Source organism: Aethalodelphis obliquidens, unplaced genomic scaffold, assembly GCF_003676395.1.
Source record: "Aethalodelphis obliquidens isolate GAN/ISIS:26980383/991018 unplaced genomic scaffold, ASM367639v1 scaffold2, whole genome shotgun sequence".
NCBI classification, from domain to species: domain Eukaryota; kingdom Metazoa; phylum Chordata; class Mammalia; order Artiodactyla; family Delphinidae; genus Aethalodelphis; species Aethalodelphis obliquidens.
Genome location: NW_020837946.1, coordinates 56,591,897 through 56,611,896, shown reverse-complemented (window position 1 = coordinate 56,611,896; position 20,000 = coordinate 56,591,897). Strand labels below are relative to the sequence as shown.

General features: G+C 52.4%; 2 protein-coding genes across 2 annotated transcripts; one reads left to right on the top strand and one right to left on the bottom strand.

The window, feature by feature from the left end:
• Positions 1–2,630: 2,630 nt before the first annotated feature.
• Positions 2,631–6,451, bottom strand: EVX2 (even-skipped homeobox 2). The gene is made up of 3 exons (XM_027115068.1): positions 5,839–6,451; positions 4,657–4,931; positions 2,631–3,359 (listed from the first exon to the last, which is right to left on the bottom strand). The coding sequence occupies exons 1-3, from the start codon at positions 6,263–6,265 to the stop codon at positions 2,631–2,633; spliced, it is 1,431 nt and encodes a 476-aa protein (XP_026970869.1). The 5' UTR covers positions 6,266–6,451.
• Positions 6,452–15,065: 8,614 nt separating this feature from the next.
• Positions 15,066–18,146, top strand: HOXD13 (homeobox D13). The gene is made up of 2 exons (XM_027115059.1): positions 15,066–15,912; positions 16,701–18,146. The coding sequence occupies exons 1-2, from the start codon at positions 15,141–15,143 to the stop codon at positions 16,949–16,951; spliced, it is 1,023 nt and encodes a 340-aa protein (XP_026970860.1). The 5' UTR covers positions 15,066–15,140; the 3' UTR covers positions 16,952–18,146.
• Positions 18,147–20,000: the final 1,854 nt, after the last annotated feature.

Genomic DNA, 20,000 nt, shown 5'->3' with positions numbered 1-20,000 from the left:
TTTTACATGACCAAACACAATAAATAACATAATATACAAAGCTTTATAATTATTGCACATTTGTAAAATATCTTACAGTGAGTTCATACAGCCAGCAATATTTAAAGCACTAAGACTTTATTTACAGTTTTGTTTTAATATAATAACCAGATCCAATGGACCTAACATAAGATGAATTTATGTTAATTTTACCAACCAGCGTTCTCATCAATAATATATATCTTGGAGGGAAGTGTAAACATTATTGCCTAAAGTACTTATATACATCTGATAGCTGATCATAAGAAAAGACATTAACAATCTACAAAGGTAAAGCTGATAAAAGGGTACCATATTTTGGTTTATTTTATTTAGCCTTAAATTATATATTAATATTTTAATGTAAACGCAGTAAGAGCTGGTATAATCAATTTTTAATGTAAGTAGTCTCATCGCTTTAAAGGAAAAAAGAATACAGAAGTTGAGGTTTAGATCATTGCTATTTCATTGGAAAGTTCTCTAATATTTTATGGGAATATTTTAATAGATCCCAGGGAAAATACTGTTTCCCCTTGAAATATTTTCCATTTGATGAAAATAATAATTTCCCCTGTAAAGTGAATTCATTCAAAAGTTTCCTGAAAGCCTATTTTTAGGAAATAATTTTTTTATATCCAGTGTCTTTAACACAAATATGTCAGAACATGAATTTGAAATAAATCACAGAAAAGAGTGCCAATGGGTATATATGGATGTGGGTGCATCTCTTACATATGTATATGTTTAAGAGACCAGATATCTATATATGTATGTATATATACATATATATACACACACATACACGAATATGTAGGTAGCACCCACATTTAAATACACACACATACCCACTTCGCTGGGTCTAAACATGCACTAGCAAGTTATTTTAGGGCTCTTCAGAAAAGCTCATTATGTGAGGAGCGAAGTGGCTCTGCAGGGAGCATTATGGAAATATCTGGGCTTGATTTAATGAGGCTGCTCACATTGGTGGAATATCAACTTAGAGAAAAGTCTACCCAGGGCGTCCAAGTTACCAAAATGAAAATTGGCAATTGAGATGATAAGAACGTGGCTTTCTTCTGCGAAATCACTTCAGGTAACAGAGATAACATTAAATAACATACATTCTATGCACCAAGAACAATGTTTTATGTACCGAGTCTCTTATCTGTCTCTCCTAATGACTTCCCTTAGCGGGTTGTTAGTACTTGACAGCAGGTCTCCGTGCGGGGAACTTTTCTCCAATTCCACATTCAAAGGAGGTCCATCAGAGAGCATGATTGGCAATTTTCGTCATAATCTGCACATTATTAGCATCAAAATTGACGTGGCAGTTAACACTGGTGGGTTTTGATGTGCCTTTCTTCAAGTTCAAGGAAACCCCTCCAGTAGCTGGGGTTGGCAGAGCGGGTCTCAACAACCCAGCGGTGGCTTTGCAGAGGCGAAGGCGCAATAGACATGCGTGAGAAATAAGCCAAGAACCATTTTATCCGAGGAAAAGAAAAGCGAGGAGGGAAGGGGGTGAGGGGAAGAGTTCGAACTTAGAAAAGTGTCTAAGGAAATGCTTCAGGATAATATAGATCTAGAAATTCAAGTATTTCCCAGATGGAGTGGAACCCAATCCTTGGAAAACTGAGCTGAAAACGCTTCTTCAAATACTACAGCGATCTGTCAGTCTTGCCCTCCCCATCTTCTCGTTTCCCTTTCCTTTCCTGGCCTGGCTGTGGCAATCTCATTAGCCATTACTTTTTGCATAAAATATGCAAGACGCCTCCATCCCAAACCGCTGATCAGAAGACAGAAGGGCTGTGGGCCGAGAGACAGGCGGCAAGACAGGCGCCGCCCCTTCCCATCTCGGCTTTGGGGCTTTGTCCTTTCCGGGGACGGCGGCCGCAGCCCCACCATCCTTGTCCCGCGCACGCAGTAAACAATCACACACACACACCCGCAGCCGCCCGCGCTCTCCATCCGCCCTCCAGGCCTTCTTCTCAGACCTCCATTCTTCCGCTCTCCTCGGATAGGGCCCCTAACAAGCTCAGGATGAGAGAAAAACTGCTACCTCCTCTCACCCTCGTTTAAAGAAAAGAATGGATGGAAGAAACAGAGAAGCAGCAGGAACATCGGGGGTGGATTTCTCTCCCGCACAAAGCACTAGCGCACACCATTCCCTTCTCTTTGTTGTGGTTCTCCTTGCTTCTGGCCACGTGGCTCAGCCGAGTAACCAGGCCTGACGGCTTAAGCCAGGACCCGAGACCCCAGAGGACTAGTTTAGGGGCGAGGAGATTGTCTTGGGGAGACCAAGAGCTCGGGACAGAGGCAAAAATGCGGGGTCTGGGCGGCGGGAAACATACTTAGAGGAGGGGAGGTGGCTGGGTAGCAGATACAAAAATAGAAATAATTTGAGGGGAAGCACGCCGAGCTTTCGTGCCGGCTCTTCCCCCCAATTCGGGACATGTTCCCTTAGGTCTCCCGCGCTGGGGCGCCGCCTGGCGACAGCCTCAGCAGCGGGCAGAGAGTAGAGGGCACGTGGGCGCACAGGGGGCACGGGGGGCGCTCAGGGGACTCCCGGGCACACTCCGAGCGGCGGGCGCGGCCCCCTGGCGGCGGCGACGTAGTTATCTGGTGAGCGGCGCCTCGTCCCTCTGGTCCGGCGGGCTCACGGCGGTCTTGCTAAGCACAGCGGCTGAGTAGGGCAGGAAGCCGCTCTCGGGGCGTGGCGCTGCGGCGCTGCAGCCGAAGTCCGAGCCCCCGGCGGCCCCAGCGCCGCCGCCGCCGCTGCCACCCCCGCCGCCTCCGCCGCCGCCACCCCGGGAGCCCAGGGCGGCGGCGGCAGCGGCTGCGGCCGCCGCGGCCGACTGGCTGCTGTGGCAACTGAGGCACGAGCAGGGTGCGGAGCCGCCGCTGGGGGGCGCCCCGGCCGCCGCGGCCGAGGAGGCCGCGGCCGCCGCAGCTGCTGCTGCCGCTGCGGCCGAGGCCGCGCTGTTGAGCCCCGCGGCGGCCGCGGGCGTCTGGTAGAGGCCCGGGTGGCGGAAGCTGCACAGCAGCTCTGGCCGCGAGTAGGGATGCGAGAGCGCGCGGAAAGTGTCCAGCGGGCGGATGGAAGTGGCGAAGGGCGATGAGGCCGCGGCCGCTGCGCCGGAGGCCGCAGCGGCCGCGGCCGCAGCCGTGACACCCACGTGCGGGTAGTAGTGCAGCGGCACGTGCGAGTGGAAGGGGTAGGGCAGGCTTCCGGTGGCGGCCGCGTGCGTCATCATGTAGGTGTAGAAGCTGGGGTCGGCCGGGTGCGGCCACGACATGGCCAGGCGCTGCCGCTTGTCCTTCATGCGCCGGTTCTGGAACCACACCTGCGGGGAGAGCCGCGCCGCAGCCCGAGTTAGGGAGCGCCCCGAGGCCCCATCCCCAGCCCCGCGCCTCTCCGCCCCTCCCGGACCTCCGAATAGCCTGGCCTACGCCCCTCCGACCGGGCCCAGCCCCGAGTCTCCTCTCCTCTTCCAGCTGGGACAGTGTGGGCGGCAGTGTGGAGCGCCGTAGGCACACCCTCCTAAGCGAACAAGAGTCTTCTTCCCTGTGACCAATTGCTGCGGCTCCTCGGGCTTCTGCTCTGTAGCTTTGGGCTGCGTTTCTCGTCCCAGCCCAAACTTTCCTCCCTTTCCCGCCACCCACCGGTGCCCGGCCTCGCCAAGCACCCGTCTCTCAATACCAGGATTTGCACAGGGATTCTAGGCCTCCTTTGACGAGAAGCTGCCGCGGCAGCTTTTCTAAAAAGTCGCCGCGCGAGGTCTTGAGTCCTCTGAGCTGCAAGGAATTGTCCCGATTGGCACGGGTCCGGTTCTGATATTGAAGGGATGGTTTTGTTGGAATCTTTTGCTTCAAATGAGTGGCGGGAGCAACATCCTCTTAAACTGGGAAAGGGACTTTTCTACCCCTCCCCACACGGTATCTAATGAAGACATCATTCGTCACAACTCTAAATTAAAGAAAGCCTGACCAAACCGAAGGGAGACTTTCACACTCCTCCCCTATCCCGTGGAGTTTCCTCTTTTCTTTTTCTAGAGTGCCAGATCCTCCGTGAGGATCGCCCAGCCTCCCGGCTATCTCTCCTGGACGTATAATAAAATTAATCACCTAAAGATATGTAAATAAGGACAATTTCGTTGCTCCCCCCAGGAGGTTGCTTTTTTCCCTTTGCCCAGGAGAAAAAATGTTTACAAAACTTTCTCAACCTAATCGATTTTTTAAAATACAGTATCCTTTCTCCTTATTGTAACGATTTATGTGGAAAATAAATCTCCAAGATCAAGAGCAAATGGAAAGTTTCACCCTTGGTTCGTGCCAGAGGAACAAAGACCAGACGGCTTTGCCGCCGAGGGGAAAGTGAGGCCAAGGACATGGGCTAGGGGCACCTGGGCAGGCGCTGAGCTGAGGAGAGCGTTTGAGGCATGGGCTGCGCCATTCGGGGGCTTCCCAGGTCAGCCAGGCCGGCCAACCCTTCGGATACGGCAGCTGAGAAATAGTGACTTTGGTGACTCTCCCCGCGGGTTTTCAGGCCCTCAGCTAAATCTAGCCACCCAGAAAGGAGAAACAAAAATCAACCCAGACACCTTGGAGGAGGCTAGAACAGGCGCATGCTGGAATCAATACCTTGATGGTGGTTTCGGGAAGGTTGAGCGCAGCGGCCAGCTCGCACCGGCGGGGCCGCGACACATAGTTCTCCCGGTAGAACTCCTTCTCCAGGCGCGCGATCTGTTCGCGGGTGAACGCCGTGCGGTAGCGCCGCACCTGATCCGCGCCAGAGCCGGAGCCGACCAGCGCTGCGCCCGCGCCGCCGCCGCCGCCGCCGCCTCCATGCAGGCTGCCGAGGCCAGAGCCCGACGCAGACGTCGTGGTGCCCGCGGCTGAGCCACTCTCCGCGAACCCTGGCAAACAAACGGCCAACAACGCATGAGTCACTGTAGGACCAAGATCTCCGCGCTGGGGCTGCACGAGGATGGGGGAAGCCGCGAGAGGAAGACGAGGCGCTGCCTGAATTGATGGGATCTGTCATGCTTACAAATTGCTGCCGTTAATGGAATCAATAAAGTTTGGGGAGCTCTTCATAACCAAATAATAGGAACTCAATTGGGGGGGTGTTTTGTTTTAATAAAAGGAAATTTCAACTCAGGAGGAAAATTGGCCAAGGGAAAATGCCTACATCTAGACTCAGTTTGAGAAGCTCTGGATTTGCCATGATCTGGAGACCGCAGTTCAGCTTTCTGTACGGCCTCTAACCTTTCTTTGACAGTTTTTGGGATTTGGTTTAAAATATTTTAAGATTGGAAAGACAGCAGTAGCTCAAACAGGAACCATTTGGGGGTGGACTCTACTTTTCAACTCTCTGCCGCTGACCCAAGAGAGTCTCCCAGAGGCGCCCAGCGAGGCTCCCAGCGAGACTCCCTTCGACTTAGAATGCCCCCTCCACTCGGCCTTGGGGCTCAGAGGCCGCGGAGTTCGGAGCAGCTGCCCTGGGAAGCCTTCCCCCAGCGCGACTCAGTGGATGGCAAGGGGTAGGTCGGCTCGCACGGGCGTTTAGACCCGCACGCAGAAACATTTTCTCGGACTCAGGAGCGAGGGCAGGCCCCAGGCCTGCGGCTCTCTGGGAGGCTCAAGGAGCAGAGCCGGAGGGCACGATTCCACGCCTGCGTCCCGCCCCCGCCTGAACCAGCTCTGTGCAGCTCGCTGCAGAGGGTCGGAGAGGGGCAAAGGCACCAAGAACGGCCGGCGGGGCAGCGGAGGAACAGAGAGGATGGGACTGGAGAGCGCGTCGCGGGCGGCGCGATTACCTACCTTTGCCATTGTTTTCCTTGAGCGGTGCGGCGCCCAGGCCGCCGGGCGAGCGCAGCGCCGAGCAGCCCACCTCCACGTCGCTGCTCATGTCCGCCTCGGCTGCCGCCTCTGAATAATGACCCGGCTTTTTTCGGCCCTCCGCTGCAGACGCGATTTCGGAGGAGACGGTGCTTTCGCTGCCCGGGTGCTGCAGGTTGAACAAAGTATCTATTTCGAATTTGCCCTTGGCAGGGAGGTCTCCTAGAGCGCTGTGCAGGGGGGCAGACGGCAGGCGCGGGCTGAGGCGAGCCGGGTGCTGCGAATTTTCCAGGGCCTCGAGCACAGCATTGCCAGCCGAGTCGGACAAATTGGAGAACCTCTTGCCGGCTGTGGGGCTGTGCAGCCCTCTCTCCATCAGAATCATCTCTTTTCTTATTCTTTCCATCATCTCAGCTTTCTAAAAACTGTCACAGTGGCCCGGCTGTCCCGTCCTAATGATGGGCTGCGCCTAGGGCTAATTCTCATTCAGCCCCAGCGAGCGCCTCTAAATATTATTATCTCTTTTGGAGGGAGGCGGAAAAATTGTGGGATGCCACAGCGAGGGAATGACTGGTCAAAATGACCCATACATCCTTCCGAGCCCGAGATGTCATTCATCAAAAAGTAGCGCTCCCTCGTCATTAAGGTACGAATGACGCCGTTCGAATAATCATTTATTGTAACAGGTTTATAAGCAAATAAATACACGCTCCTGTCAGTGGGTAATGAAGGCGGCTTCAGAGCAGACAAATAGATCCAGGTAGGAGGCGAGAAGAGACAAGAAGTGAGGAGGAAGGCTCCCGGTCCTTTGCCCGCTCAGAGCCGGTTCTGCTCGCCCAGGGGTTTGGCCTCGGGGGTGAAATTGACAGTCTGATTAATAGAGCGCGCAGCGGCACATTTCCCCCTTCATTTAGGGGCATCATTACGCTCTCAGTTTGCTGGGTTGCCCCTTAGGTCCTAATCATGCAGCGCCTTCCTCATTTTTCCTCGGACACAGATACGTGTTAAATAATAGATAATGCTTTGATTTTCCAGAGTAGATCATCGGGAAGTTTGTTTGTTTGTTTTTAACATTTACAAGCGGGAGGAGGGTAAGGGGGGGGACAGGGGGAGGATGTAGGAAGAGTTGCTAAGGAGAAGACCTTGCGCTCCTGTGTGGATTACTTATCTTTCGAATTTCAGAACCAAATATGTATTTTATTTAACAAATAGGACGCCGCGTTCTCTCTCTCTCCACTTCTTCGCCTCAGCCTGGCTACTCTCCTCCCACCCAGGAGGGAGAGACAGAGAGAGAGAGAGAAAGGAGAGACAGAGAGAGAGAGAGAATCTCAGAGTTTTGAAAGCACTTTAGTGCTACGTGGCTGGGGAGGTGCGTTGGGCCCGCGCCTCCAAACGGAAATCATTAGGTCCTCTCTGATTTTTTAATACCGTTTGCAGAGTGAGTTCTGAACTTGAAGTCCTAGGTTTTTTACTTTTATAATCCTGCTGATGGATAGGCTTCTCACCTACGCATTTTCCCTGGGGGAAGTGAACTCGGCTGGACGATTTCATAGCAGAATTCAACAGCTAACTTTAAACACAGTCGCAATTTACAGCGCCATATGGGCCGCCCCAAATCCACTTTTACGTTGCCAGCTTCCCCCCCCTCCTCAAATCGAATAATTTGTGGCAAAGTTGCCGGGTTTCGAGGTCAAGGATGGGAAAGAAGAGACTTAGTTTCCTTCCCCTACCATCCCCCAGCCCTCTCTTCCCCACTCTGCTCTTCTTCCTTCTCCCTTCCTCCTCTCCCCCACCCCAGCCTCTTACCTGTGGCCCCAGATCTTCCCTGCGCTGATTCTGGGCGCGAAAAATCGCGGACTAGCCTTGCTGCTGCTCCTCCCGACCTGAGCTTGGCGGCTGAGCCTCTTGGCGATAACTTTGATGGTCATAATGACGCTGGTGGCAACCATTTTAACGAAGATCAATCTTCACTCAAGGCCGTTGCACGTCTCCTCCCTCGCTTGCGCCCCACGATGCTCTGACCCCCAACGAGCTGTGCGGGTCCACCCACCAGCTGCCCAAGGGGAGAGATCCACGGCCACCGGCAGGAACAAGGGCGGATAGAGACGGGACCCAGAGGTCGGCCTGCGAGCTTCCGAAGCTGCCGAGAGACCCTGGCAATCTGGGCGCTGGTTTCGGGTCTTGCACCGCCAACCCAGACCCCAACCCAGGGCCCCCCCCTTTCCTCCCTGCCGCCACACCCAGCACATCGGGGGTGTGTTAGGGGCAAACCCGAGATCTATTTGCCCATCTCTCTGTTGGCGCTTTCCTTTTAACTTTGGACCCGTTGGGGGCGCGTCAGGAATGTAAGAGGAGGCGAGGTGTGAAGTATATTTATATACATTTATACACAGAGTCAATGCCAAAAGTTTCCCTCCTGTTCCCCTTGGCACCCACTTATTTCAACAACGCGAGTTCTGCTTCGAAAATCAATTCCGCCTCTTTAAGGTAATAAAACGGAATTCTCCCGCAAGGTGAGAAATGGAAAGCTGGATAGGCACCTGGTGACTGGAGAGGTGAGATGTGGGACGCATAATGGGCGTCGGGAGCTCAGAGGAGGACATCACCCGGGTCCACCTCCGCCCCTGCCCCAGAGGCCACCCGACTCCGAGCACTATGAGCCCTTCTCGCGCCGGCTTTTCGGCCATTAACGTGGTCAGAGCTCAGCCTTGCGGATGATCCCACCTCTCCTTCCCTCTCCTTCCACAGTCCAAGTGCCCAGTTCCACCATCCCTGGAAGGCCGCGCCCAGCGGAGGGGGGTTGCTGTCCCAGGAACTTGGTAAGGGTACCCCCTAGTCCCACTTAGCTTTGGGGACTGAATGGGACACTTCGGTCCAGGCTCCGGTCCGTGGGCAGCGTGGGGGAGGGGGGGCAAGGCCCTGGCAGGGGTGGGATCGGGCGGAGGCGCGACTTAAGCGGAAGTCGCGGATGCCTTTATTGCTGTCGTTTGGCGCCCCCGTCTGTTTTCCTCGCGGTTTCGGCGGCTGTGAGCTGCTTTCAATCGCAGGAGCCGCCGCTGGGGGCGGGGGTGCTGACGGCAGCCCCTTCCTCCTTCACCCCGCCGGTGGGTCTCCAGCTTCCTCCCTTCCTCGGGGACCCCTCGGCCCTCGTGCCAAAACCTGTGGCAAACCGGACCTCAGTCTGTTGAAAAGGGAAAACACCATTTCTCGGCGACACCTTCATTCATTAGTGGTTTCCAAAACTATTTTGCACCTTTTAAATAACACTAATATTGCGTATTCTAGCACATTTATCATGAAAAGTATGTTCGAGACCATGTCAGGAAAACTACTCACACTAAAAGACACCCATAATTTTTCACTGAACTGCGTTTAGCAGACAGTGTTTCATGGGAGACGGTGAACATTCCATTACAATATTTAATGTCCCTTAATTTATGTAGATTCCACATTTACTAGTAGTAGTAATATTGGCCCACCTATATAGAGCTTTAACTCTGAAATTACAAGTGCTTTTTACATATATTAGCTTCTCTAATGCTCAGAGCAACTCTAGAGATCATTCTATTATTATCCCTTTTTCAGAGATAAGAAAGCTTCTACACAGAGATTAGAGAACTTGCTTGTGATTTAAGTTATCTCTGATAATATCCAAACTATACGGTTTTAAAGCTTTGGGCAGCATTTATTGTTGGTTCTTTTATTTTGCATATGTCTTCTTTAAATACTCAAAAACATTGAGTCTGCATAGAAGTAGTGAGAAAACTGACACGGTTCTGTTGGGGTTCATTATTGAAATGCCCAAACCTTGCACCTCTCCCGAAATGTCCAGGCTGAGACTGGGAACCACCTGTCAAAAGTCTCTGGTTTTCAGACGCAGCCTCCAGGCCACCAAAACCTCCTACTCACTACCAAGGCACAAGACTCACTCAAAAAAGAAAAAAATCAACCGATGCCCGCGTGGTTTGGCAGGAATTTTTAAGATGCGTTGGGGGTGAGGGTTCGGAAAGGGCTTTCTCCAGAAGGGCTGAAAAGCACTTTTTACTCCAAAGGAGGAATTACAGGAAAGAGGCCTAAATTTGTTTTTGTTGTTAGGCCTCCAGACTAAATATTTGTTTCTTGAGCAGCGGCGGGTCCTCCGAGGTGAAGTGGTAAACACTTTTGGCCTTCGACTGAAGGTTGTAAAAATTTGTCCAGGCTGCCCAAGCGGAGGAGCGGCGGTAGAGCCGGAGCTGTCGCTGAGCCCCGCAACCGCCGGGGCCTGGCTCCTGCCTTTGGCGAGGAAGGCTCCGGGTCAACGGGGCCCGAAACCCGCAGGCCCGCAGCCGGACGCAAGCTCGCTCGAGGACTGGGGCCGCCGAGTGCGGCGGGACAGCAGGACGGCTAGAACCCGGGCAGCGAACACCGGGTATGTTTTCTTTAGGCTGAGTGCGGTCCCCACGGCTTGGAGGTTTCGGTTTTTTAGGGAGGATGCGGGTCTGGCGACTGCAGGGAAAACTCTGTACTGGCAACTTTTTGCTGCCATCCCTTGGCAGGCCGGCCTCGCGCCGTCTCCTCCGGGCCTCTTGGGCTGCTTCTATTTCTCCTCCTCCTTTCCCCTACAATCCCGCGCCCACCAGGACCGCCTTGGGTGGGGGCTGGGAGGGTACTTTGTCCCTGGACTCCGGGGCTACCCCGGACTCGCTGCCTGCCTGAAGCTCGTGCGCCCTCGACGCGACAGGAAAACTTGCAGGGACATCTAGCGCCGAGCCTGGGGAACTGCGCGCCGCCCAGCCGGGAAGCTAAGCCGGACCACTTACTCCTCCGCTTCCTTTCCTTGGCCTCCTCCGCCCACCGCGCCCCGCCCCGCCCCGCCCTGCCCCTTCGTGGTTAGGCATTTCCCTAAGCTTCATCCCTTTCTGCTGCCTGTGACCACAGCTGGATTTCCCACCGAGACAGTGGGGCTCTGCGGAATGTGGGTGGGGGTGAGAGAGAGAGAGAGAGATTTATTTTCTTTCATCTCATAGGGCCGACAGAGTGAGCACTTACTGGACTTCAGTTAACAATGATGCTGCTAGAGAAGTATTCTGAGGATAACCCCACACCTTGAGTTGTGGGACAAAACAGCGGAAGATGGTTTTCTGTCCCATCTTTTGTTTTGCGAAAAAAGCAGCAAGTTACCCGGGTCCTCGGGCTCTGCACCCACCCTCCGGGTCCCCCTTCGCAGTGAGATTAGTGCTTCTTTGAGAGGGAAGCCTCTCGCTGTGTTTAATTCCCGCCAGGACTGTAGGAGTTCTCTCCATCCCAAACAAGGGCTCACCGCCCTGCGGGAGGTAAACCTGGTTTCACCAAATAACGCTTCGGTTTGAAGAGGTTTTTTGTTGTTGCAAACAATTTACATTTAATAAAGCCTAATTGTGCTGTTAAATCCAAATGGAATACATCTCAGACACAGAAAGTGCCTAAACTCAGGATGCCACTGTCTGGCTCTTGCTAGAGACCCCTTTCTTCACCCCGGGTTTGCTGTTTTTTTAAATCCTTTTGATATCTCCAGCCTGAGTGAAATTGGGTATTGCCTGCAGAGGGAAAATTAGCGCCAAAGTTGGCAGAGCACAGACATGGTTAAGAGCACTGTCCAGCCAGTTCTGCTGGACTTTACTTTGGAATTAAGACTTTATTTCTACACTGAAGTTTTGGCTTCTTTCAAGTTAATTAGAGTGGTGTCCTGCACTTTCTGCTGTGGCCATCAAGGAAAACACTTTCAAAGGAGTCCCCAGGACCCCATTCTGTTAGGACCCGGCTATTGTTGTTCTGGCCCTAATGGCCACCGATTAGGTGGTTAATTGAGCTCATTTCTGTCTTGGCAAGCAGAGGAACTTATGTTCTTCAATACATCTAAATCGCAGCCTGTATCTACCCCTTCCCCAACCCAGGACAGGGACATGATTTGAAAGATCAGCTACAAGGAGGAAAAGAGAGGATGTGACTTACAGAATATCATCAGTTCCCAAAAAGGGTGCTTGGGCAGGCAAAGGAGGGAAAGGAGCAAGGGATGGGAGGGGAGACCAGAGGTGACCTGATTCTCTCTGGTAGAGTAGGACTTTGGGCAATGAAGAGCCACCTTGAGTTTCTCACCAAAATCAGGAAAGATGGCAAAAATCACTGAATAACAACACATCAGTTTTGGGGGATATTTTTGTTTGCAAAGACTTTCGTTTAACAGAGAGTATTTTTGTTGTTAAAGCCCCAACATAATACACCTACCCACCCACACACAGTGTTCAGTCTGTGCTCCTGGCCAGCTAAAGAAAGTTATTCCCGTGAAGTTTAAACCTAAAATCAGCTTGGATACAGGGTATACAAGCTAAATGAAATGTTCCTGCAAATTCAGCCTCAAAATCCCTCCACTACCTACCACCCCCAGCTTGTAAACTATGTGTCGTCTTAGTTCATAAACAGAGCAGCCCTGACTTTGCCTGGTACTCAACCACTGCCCTATGATCCAATAGCAGCAGCTTCCCTGGGATGCTAGGTTTAGGGGGCCCTCATAGGGTCCAGTCAGAGTCTCTTTCCTAAGGGGAATCCCCTCCCCCAGGGCCAGGACCTAGAAGGCTGTACTGGAAGAAGGTTCAGCTGCAGAATAGCAAGAGGCTATGCTCCTTACTGTTCAAAACTTCCCTGGTCTCTGAATACCTGCTAGGATGGGTAGAGAAGCTCCAAGTCTTGCCAGAGTTCCACAAGGAAACTGGAGGCAAGGCCACCATTGAGAAGTGTCTTTCAACGAGAGCATTAATTCAGACTTTGCTTCCAGTCCTGCACAACTTAATTTGCTGCATGGAAAATTAAGCCAAAAGTGAAGGGCTGTCCGAAATCAGCAAAACTTGACAAGTTCTTCCTTCCTATCTTAATTTCACTTTCTTCATTTTTTTAGCATATAATCAGTCATTAAAATATATTTATCAGATAGAAAATGGAGCAGAAATTCCAGGGCACAAAATCACAGAGATATTTAGTTTTGAGAGACTGAAAGTTTGTTGGTTCCAGTTATGTCTTAGAAATATTTCAACAAACGTATTTGAGGTAACAGAAAAAACAATTTTTTAAGTATCTCCATGTTTCCCTCTCTGAGAAAAAGAAGGGGATACAAAGGAAAAATAAGAGCATTTCAGGGGGCGGCATCCCATGACTGGTTTGGTACTGAAATTGTTGGGTAAAGAGAACCCAGCCAAACTCTTCCAAAAAGTCAGCAACCCTGTCACCTGGCTCTGACTGGCATTTAAAAAAACAAACAAACAAACAAATCCAGCTTCTCTTGCTAACTTCTGCCTTCTCTCAAGTAGCCGAAATTGTTCTTACTAGCAAACTTCGATTCTCTGCAATTTTCTGCAGAGGTTTAGGCCCCTCCCATCTTTGGTTGATCATGAACATGTCTAGGACTTCAAAAAGGTCAAACAAATTCTCCTGCTTTTCCTTTCCAGCACCCCTCTCATAACTTTCCCCTTTATTTGAGCCTTTTATGGTTACTGCGTTCTGCGTGTCAACACTCTCAACACCAGCAGCCCACCCTGCGATGACGGGCCAGGTCCAAGAGGGCCTCCCTTGCTCTTTTAGTTGCCCCATCTAGGTCCTGTCTTGGTCCAGGAACAGTGGGGCTAGGTGACAAGCTGGCTTCATCAATCACAGGCTCAGGGGAGTGATTTTCTTGGAGGTGGGCTGGACTGGGGTGTTGCTGGTACAGGAGAAATGGGCTCACTCTGAGGGCTCTCCCACCCACCCCAGTACTGTCGGCTCATCAGATCTAATGTTGCTGCTAAAGTGGAGCCTTAGAGTTGCCGCAGAACTCACATAGGCTCCCCGCTAACGTCTAAGGTGGAGGATGATGGACTGGGGTTCTGTGGCTGAGGAATGGAAGGGATGAAAAGGGCTCAGGATTGCGATCCCTACACCCTGGCGGGACTGCCCGGAGCCCACCCTACCCCCTCGAAGTCAGACCCTGTTGCTCTGGGCTGCTCCCATCACGAGCCCCAAATTTGCTTGGGAAAAACACCCTCTTAATTTGCCCCTCTCACTTCTCTGCAGTTGGCAGCTTGGAAAAGAAAACGAAACAAAGGTCCCTGGGAAAGTGAAGTTTTCAATTAATTGGTGTGAGTAACGGGAGGGGGTGGGTGGTGTCTGCAAAATGCAAGAGGCAGTTCAGCTGCTGGGCGAGGCGCAGAAATTTCCTGGAGGGCGGCAGAGTGGCTTTCTCCCGGCGTCCTTCAGAGGGTCTTTCTGCGGACCCGGGGAGGCTGCGCCAGGGCTGGGGAGCCCAGCTCGGGAGTGCAACTCCCGGCTGGCCTGAGTGTAGAGGCGAATAGCGTGGACCAGGCGTTCGGACTTTTTTCGCTGGGGCAGATCCTCTGGTTCGCCGCGCCGAGGACGGGTCTTTTCGTCCGCTTGATTTATTTGTAAGTCTCTGTCCCCGGCCCCAAGGGCGGCTTCGTGGGCATTTTCCGGGTGGACGGTGTGTGCGTATTGGGGGAGGGGGGGTCTGCTCCAATTGGTCTTAATTCGGAGGATCGCCCGGGAGAACACGCGTTAAATGCCTTTGCCCCGTAGCAATATGCAAGGTAGAGAAAATTAGCTTCCTCGGGTTTGGGGTCTAGGTCAGCTAATCCGAGGAATTAAACAACAGGATCAAAAATCAGTCTGTTTTCACATCATTCTGATCATCCCTGTCCTTCTCCTTCATTTAGCTGTGCAGCTCAGGGAGCCAAGGAGAGGTGGCAAAAACTGCCGTGGCCGAGACAAGGCGCAGGCCTCGGCGCCCGCCTCAGTCGCAGACGGGGCCTAGGATGGGCGGTCGCGCAATCAGCTCGTGGGGGTGGCTGCGGCGCAAACGCCTGGGTCCGGGGGAGGCGGGAAGGGGCGGTGGGCTGCGCAAGGGCTGGGGAGGAGTAGGGGCCGGAGTGGGTGGGTCCAAGGGGCCGGGGCCCGGAGCCAGGCTGTCCCGCGCCCCCACCCCCACGTGGCCCTGCGCAGCCAATGGCACGGCCCCGAGGGGGAGCCCTCGGGGAGGGAGGCGGCCCCCCGACCAGCTCAGGCCCCCTCCCAACCTGAACTTCGTTTTTATAAACGTCCCGCGATGAGCTAACCTGTTGGAGGGCGGGCTGGCGGGCGGGCGGGCGGGAGGCTCGCAGAGGGAGAGAGGGCGAGAGGAAGAGGGCGGGAGCGAGAGAACAAGAGAGAAAGGAGAGGAGGGAGGAGGCGCGTCGCGCCATGGGGTCGTGCACGGGGCCGGGGCCGGGGCCGGGCCAGGCCGGGCCATGAGCCGCGCCGGGAGCTGGGACATGGACGGGCTGCGGGCGGACGGCGGGGCCGCCGGGGCGGCCCCGGCCTCCTCCTCCTCCTCCTCCTCCTCCGTGGCGGCAGCGGCGCCGGGCCAGTGTCGCGGCTTCCTCTCGGCGCCAATGTTCGCCGGGACACACTCCGGACGCGCGGCAGCGGCGGCGGCGGCAGTGGCGGCGGCGGCGGCCTCTGGCTTCGCGTACCCCGGGACCACTGAGCGCGCGGGTTCCGCCTCGTCGTCGTCATCTTCGGCTGTGGTCGCGGCGCGCCCGGAGGCTTCCTCCGCCAAAGAGTGCCCGGCGCCCGGCGCGGCCGCTGCAGCGCCCCCGGGCGCCCCGGCCCTGGGCTACGGCTACCACTTCGGTAACGGCTACTATAGCTGCCGCATGTCGCACGGCGTGGGCTTACAGCAGAATGCTCTCAAGTCGTCGCCGCACGCTTCGCTGGGAGGCTTCCCGGTGGAGAAGTACATGGACGTGTCGGGCCTGGCAAGCAGCAGCGTACCGGCCAACGAGGTGCCCGCGCGAGCCAAGGAGGTGTCCTTCTACCAGGGCTACACGAGCCCCTACCAGCATGTGCCCGGCTACATCGACATGGTGTCTACCTTCGGCTCCGGGGAGCCTCGGCACGAGGCATACATCTCCATGGAGGGCTACCAGTCCTGGACGCTGGCCAACGGGTGGAACAGCCAGGTGTACTGCGCCAAGGACCAGCCACAGGGCTCCCACTTTTGGAAATCATCCTTCCCAGGTAGGGACGTTGGGAAAAGGGGAAGGACAAGAGGGAGAGATGCAGGGAGGGAGGGAGAGGAAGAGAGAAAAGAAGGAAAAGAATGGACTGGGAGTCTATGCCCCTGCTTGGGAGTTGGGCACCTATCCTCCTCCCCCCAACCATGGTTAACTCAGTGGAGCAGTCGGCCCAGTTTGTGTGAAATCTGTAAATTCATCCTTTGATTTAAATTGCCTCTCTCACAACCCTTTTCTGCCTGTATGCGGGCATAGGCCTATTTTTCTCCTAAAGTTGAAGGTCTTTGCTGCCCTTTGCTCAGGCCTTGGTCCCTCCTCCCCAAAGAGGTGTCACGGAGTTGAGCCCCACTTTTCAAGGACATGAATAACCCAGAGTGACCACTAAAGCTTCCAAGAGCTCACAAGCTCCAAACGCAGGAACACGAAAAGTCAAAGTTTGAACAAACAGCCTAGCTATTTCTTTTTAAGTCTGTGTATGTTTGTGTGTTTGCAACCAGCATTTGCAGAAACTGTCCTTATGAGAGTCCCCAGCAACTACACCATAAAATCTCAGGCTTGTTAAGATGCCGGTTTGAGAAACCATGATGATCCATCATACTGGCCTTCACTTTGAAGTGTAAATAATCTTTCTTTAATAACATGTAAATAATATGTCTGTGTAAATAATAATAAAGTGTAAACAGCCTGTCTTTCTTCATCCTCTGTACCCCCTCCAAGTCTACACACACAGTCCCCAGCTGGGTGCTCCAGATATCCCGGTCTAATTTTTCCTGTGCTGTTTTTTTATACCAGGGGATGTGGCTCTAAATCAGCCAGACATGTGTGTCTACCGTCGGGGGAGGAAGAAGAGGGTGCCCTACACCAAACTGCAGCTCAAAGAACTGGAGAACGAGTATGCCATTAACAAGTTCATTAACAAGGACAAGCGGCGGCGGATCTCGGCTGCCACGAACCTATCCGAGAGACAAGTGACCATTTGGTTTCAGAACCGAAGAGTGAAAGACAAGAAAATCGTCTCCAAGCTCAAAGATACTGTCTCCTGATGTGGGCCAGATTGGCCACAGAGAGTTTAAATGCTTCCACTTGCCTCCAAAAGACCTTTGGAAAGACTTGAATATGTATTTAATTCCCCCATTCCCCTGCCAGTAATGGCAAATTTTGTGAATTGTTTTTCTCTCTTCCCCTTATCTGGCTCTAAAACCTCTTGCTGCCCAACCTGATTTTGTAGTTCTGTTTCTTACTTGTTTATTTTTTATTTTGCTCTTGTCTAGGTTTATTTTTTATGACTTTTTAATGTTCTGTTTCTCCCTCCAGGCCAGTATAAAGGACTTGAAGTATTTTTAAATAATCCCCCCAGATGAATTTCAGAAGTGCCATTTTGATTTTAGGGTTTTATTTTTTTAAATCACTTTTTATGCCTGTTTCCAGCATTTCTTATCTTCATAATCCATTAGGGCAAAATGATTTGCAGTCATTCATATCCTGTGATTGGGTAATTGAATCATTAGCTCTCAGCAGTCTCCCTGAGGCAAATGGAAACAGCTCTGGGCAAGCAGTGTTCTAGGGTCACTGGGAAAGTCTAAAAATAGGAGGCTGGAGGGACTGTGATGGCTTTAAAAGCAGCTACCTTATTAAATAGGGTTTGTATCAATATTGGAGTGAAGACAATCTTTCTGACTTTGGGTCTTTCACTTGCTGTTGTAATTGTTTGTGTTTAATACACCTTGTAGATGTGTGCTTTTATAATCTTTAATTTGGAAATAATGTGTCCTCATGATGCCTTCATTTCTCTAGATGCAGATATTTAAATGGCTGCAATTGGCAGAGTGACCCACGGATGGTATAAATTCATCCCCTCTCCTTGGCCTCCAGTCTGTGGGGCTAGAATTGAGACCATCTCCTCAGTTCCCTGAAAGAGGCTTGAATCAGTGTGGCCATGGGTGGGAACTTTTATCCAGAACCCAGCGAAGAACTTGACTGTCTGAACAAATGTATTGGGCTCTCGTGGAGCTTTAAGACATCTAACACATGTGGAGCTCTGAAGTCCAGGAAGAAAAAAAATATGTTTCTGAAAGTGATGATAAATAACTACTTCTAAAGTGCTGCATATTTATACAACAGAGATTATTTTTGTAGATGCAATGTCTGTGAGCTGAGATACATGGGCAGTGCTTCAGGCATTTAAAAATCACTTTTTTACTCCTAGGGAGATACAAATAAACAGAACTCTCTTGTTTCTTCTGAGTCTTTATACATTTGTTTTCTTTTTCCAAGCTTGTGTTGCCTCTAGAAACTGGTCTTATTTATTATAAAATCTTGTTATCCTGAATGCTATGGGATTCCCTATAGATGAAGGAAACTCAACACCAGTTCTGGTCTGTAAAACCTCCAGGCTCTCCACTTCCATCACCCCTTCCCTCTCCTTTTCCTGTGCCTTTAAGATAAATAGTGATAACTTTAAATTAGCATATAATTTGTGGTGTCTAAAATTATATTTTTTACCAGACCAGCTCAAAAAAAAATTCCCAATTAAATTCTACTTCTGAAAAAGAAACATTTCAGGCTTATCCCTTATCGCCTTCTCCCGGCAGCCTGCACACAGCAGTTGAAGACTGAAACCATAATTATACACCCTAAACCTCTAGACGCAATTTTTAGGCACTACTTGCTTTCTGAGGGCTTTTTGCCACTCAGGGAAATGGCCGCTGAGGAGCGGGATGCCTCGTCGTTGTTAGCGCCCGGGCGCGATGAATTCAATGGCTGCTAACTTTTGGTATGTGAGTTAAATACAGTTGTGTAAAACCCCACACGATATGTAAACTCTTCTGGCGGTTGGATTCCCCTATGGATCTGCCGGAGAAGGCTCAGAGACCCAAGGTTCGGAGCTACTTTCGTTTTCTCCTCCTCGGCTTGATTTCTTTCGTATCTTGCAACCGACTTCGAGCAGGCAACTTCGTTTTAATTGAGACAGGCCGATAGAGAGACAGAGAGGCAGAAAAAGAAAAGTGACCACGATTCAATCTTTCAAGAAGAAATAACCCCTGAAAATGGGGCCACACCGTCCCGACCTTCCACTTCGGGAAGAGATACTGACATTTTCTCTCTTTTTCTCACAAGATGTGTTTTCATTTGAAACGGGCCTGTTTCCCCTTCTTCTCCATCGTTCCCCCCACCCCCACCCCCGCCTTCTTTTTTGTAAATTCCAGACTCCAGGGCCGCATCCTATTTCCCAGGTCCATTTCTCAGGTTTCCTGACGTGGATAGGGAGGATTGCCTCGAGGTTTTCCTTTCATCTGTAGTCTGCCGGTCAGTTTTCCCCGCCTAAGAGAAACGGGAGGTTTGCTGAAGATTAAAACTGCGCTCAAACGCTCTCCAGTGGAATTTGAATTGACGGCTAAATCAATAACAGATGAAGACTTTGTTATTTATATGCATTCCTTTTATATTCTGAATTGAGGAGGGAGGAGCGGAGCCGGTCGGTGGTCGGAGGGCTGATAGGGAGGCCCGCGAGGCGAAGGGAGCTTCAGGGAGAGGCCTTTGCTTCGGGTGGAGACTGAAAGGCCGCAGGAAGAGCGCCTCCAAAACCTGGAAGGTTACGAGCGCCGCCGGTGGAGGATCAAGGCCGGTGCGTCTACGCGTGATTCGAGAGGCGAAGGAGGCTTCGGATCCGAGACGTACTGCCACACAAAGGGGCGGCCGCGACGCTTTCCAGTCTCTGGCAGCCCGCTGGGTCCATCTGACTCCGCTGTCCCGGCCAGCTTTGCAGCTACGATCTCCGGCTTTCCGAGACGCTCGGCCGCGCCTGACAGCGGGCCTTGACCGCACGAGCTGGCGACCCCAGGCCGGCTGCGCCGCCCTTCACTGTTGATCTTGACCATGCGGCGGCGCCTCACCAGGCGTGGAGCTCGCTCGCCATCTCCTGGGCAGTCAGCGGCATTGGCAGAGCTCGCCGTTTAGCTCCGCAACCAAATCCTCTTTTTCCATTCTCCAGCTCACCAGCAAAGCCTCCCTCCCTCCCTCCTTCTCTCCCTCCCTCCCTCCTTCTCTCCCTCCCTCCCTCCCTCCCTCTCTCCCTCCCTCCCTCCTTCTCTC

Excerpts from the sequence above, each read along its gene's own strand:
- EVX2 (XM_027115068.1), bottom strand. The coding sequence starts at position 6,265 with ATGATGGAAAGAATAAGAAAAGAGATGATTCTGATGGAGAGAGGGCTG. Across the intron at positions 4,932-5,838 it reads CAAGGAAAACAATGGCAAAG|GGTTCGCGGAGAGTGGCTCA; the intron begins GTAGGTAATCGC and ends TTTGTTTGCCAG. Across the intron at positions 3,360-4,656 it reads TTCCCGAAACCACCATCAAG|GTGTGGTTCCAGAACCGGCG; the intron begins GTATTGATTCCA and ends CTCTCCCCGCAG.
- HOXD13 (XM_027115059.1), top strand. The coding sequence starts at position 15,141 with ATGAGCCGCGCCGGGAGCTGGGACATGGACGGGCTGCGGGCGGACGGC. Across the intron at positions 15,913-16,700 it reads TTGGAAATCATCCTTCCCAG|GGGATGTGGCTCTAAATCAG; the intron begins GTAGGGACGTTG and ends TTTTTATACCAG.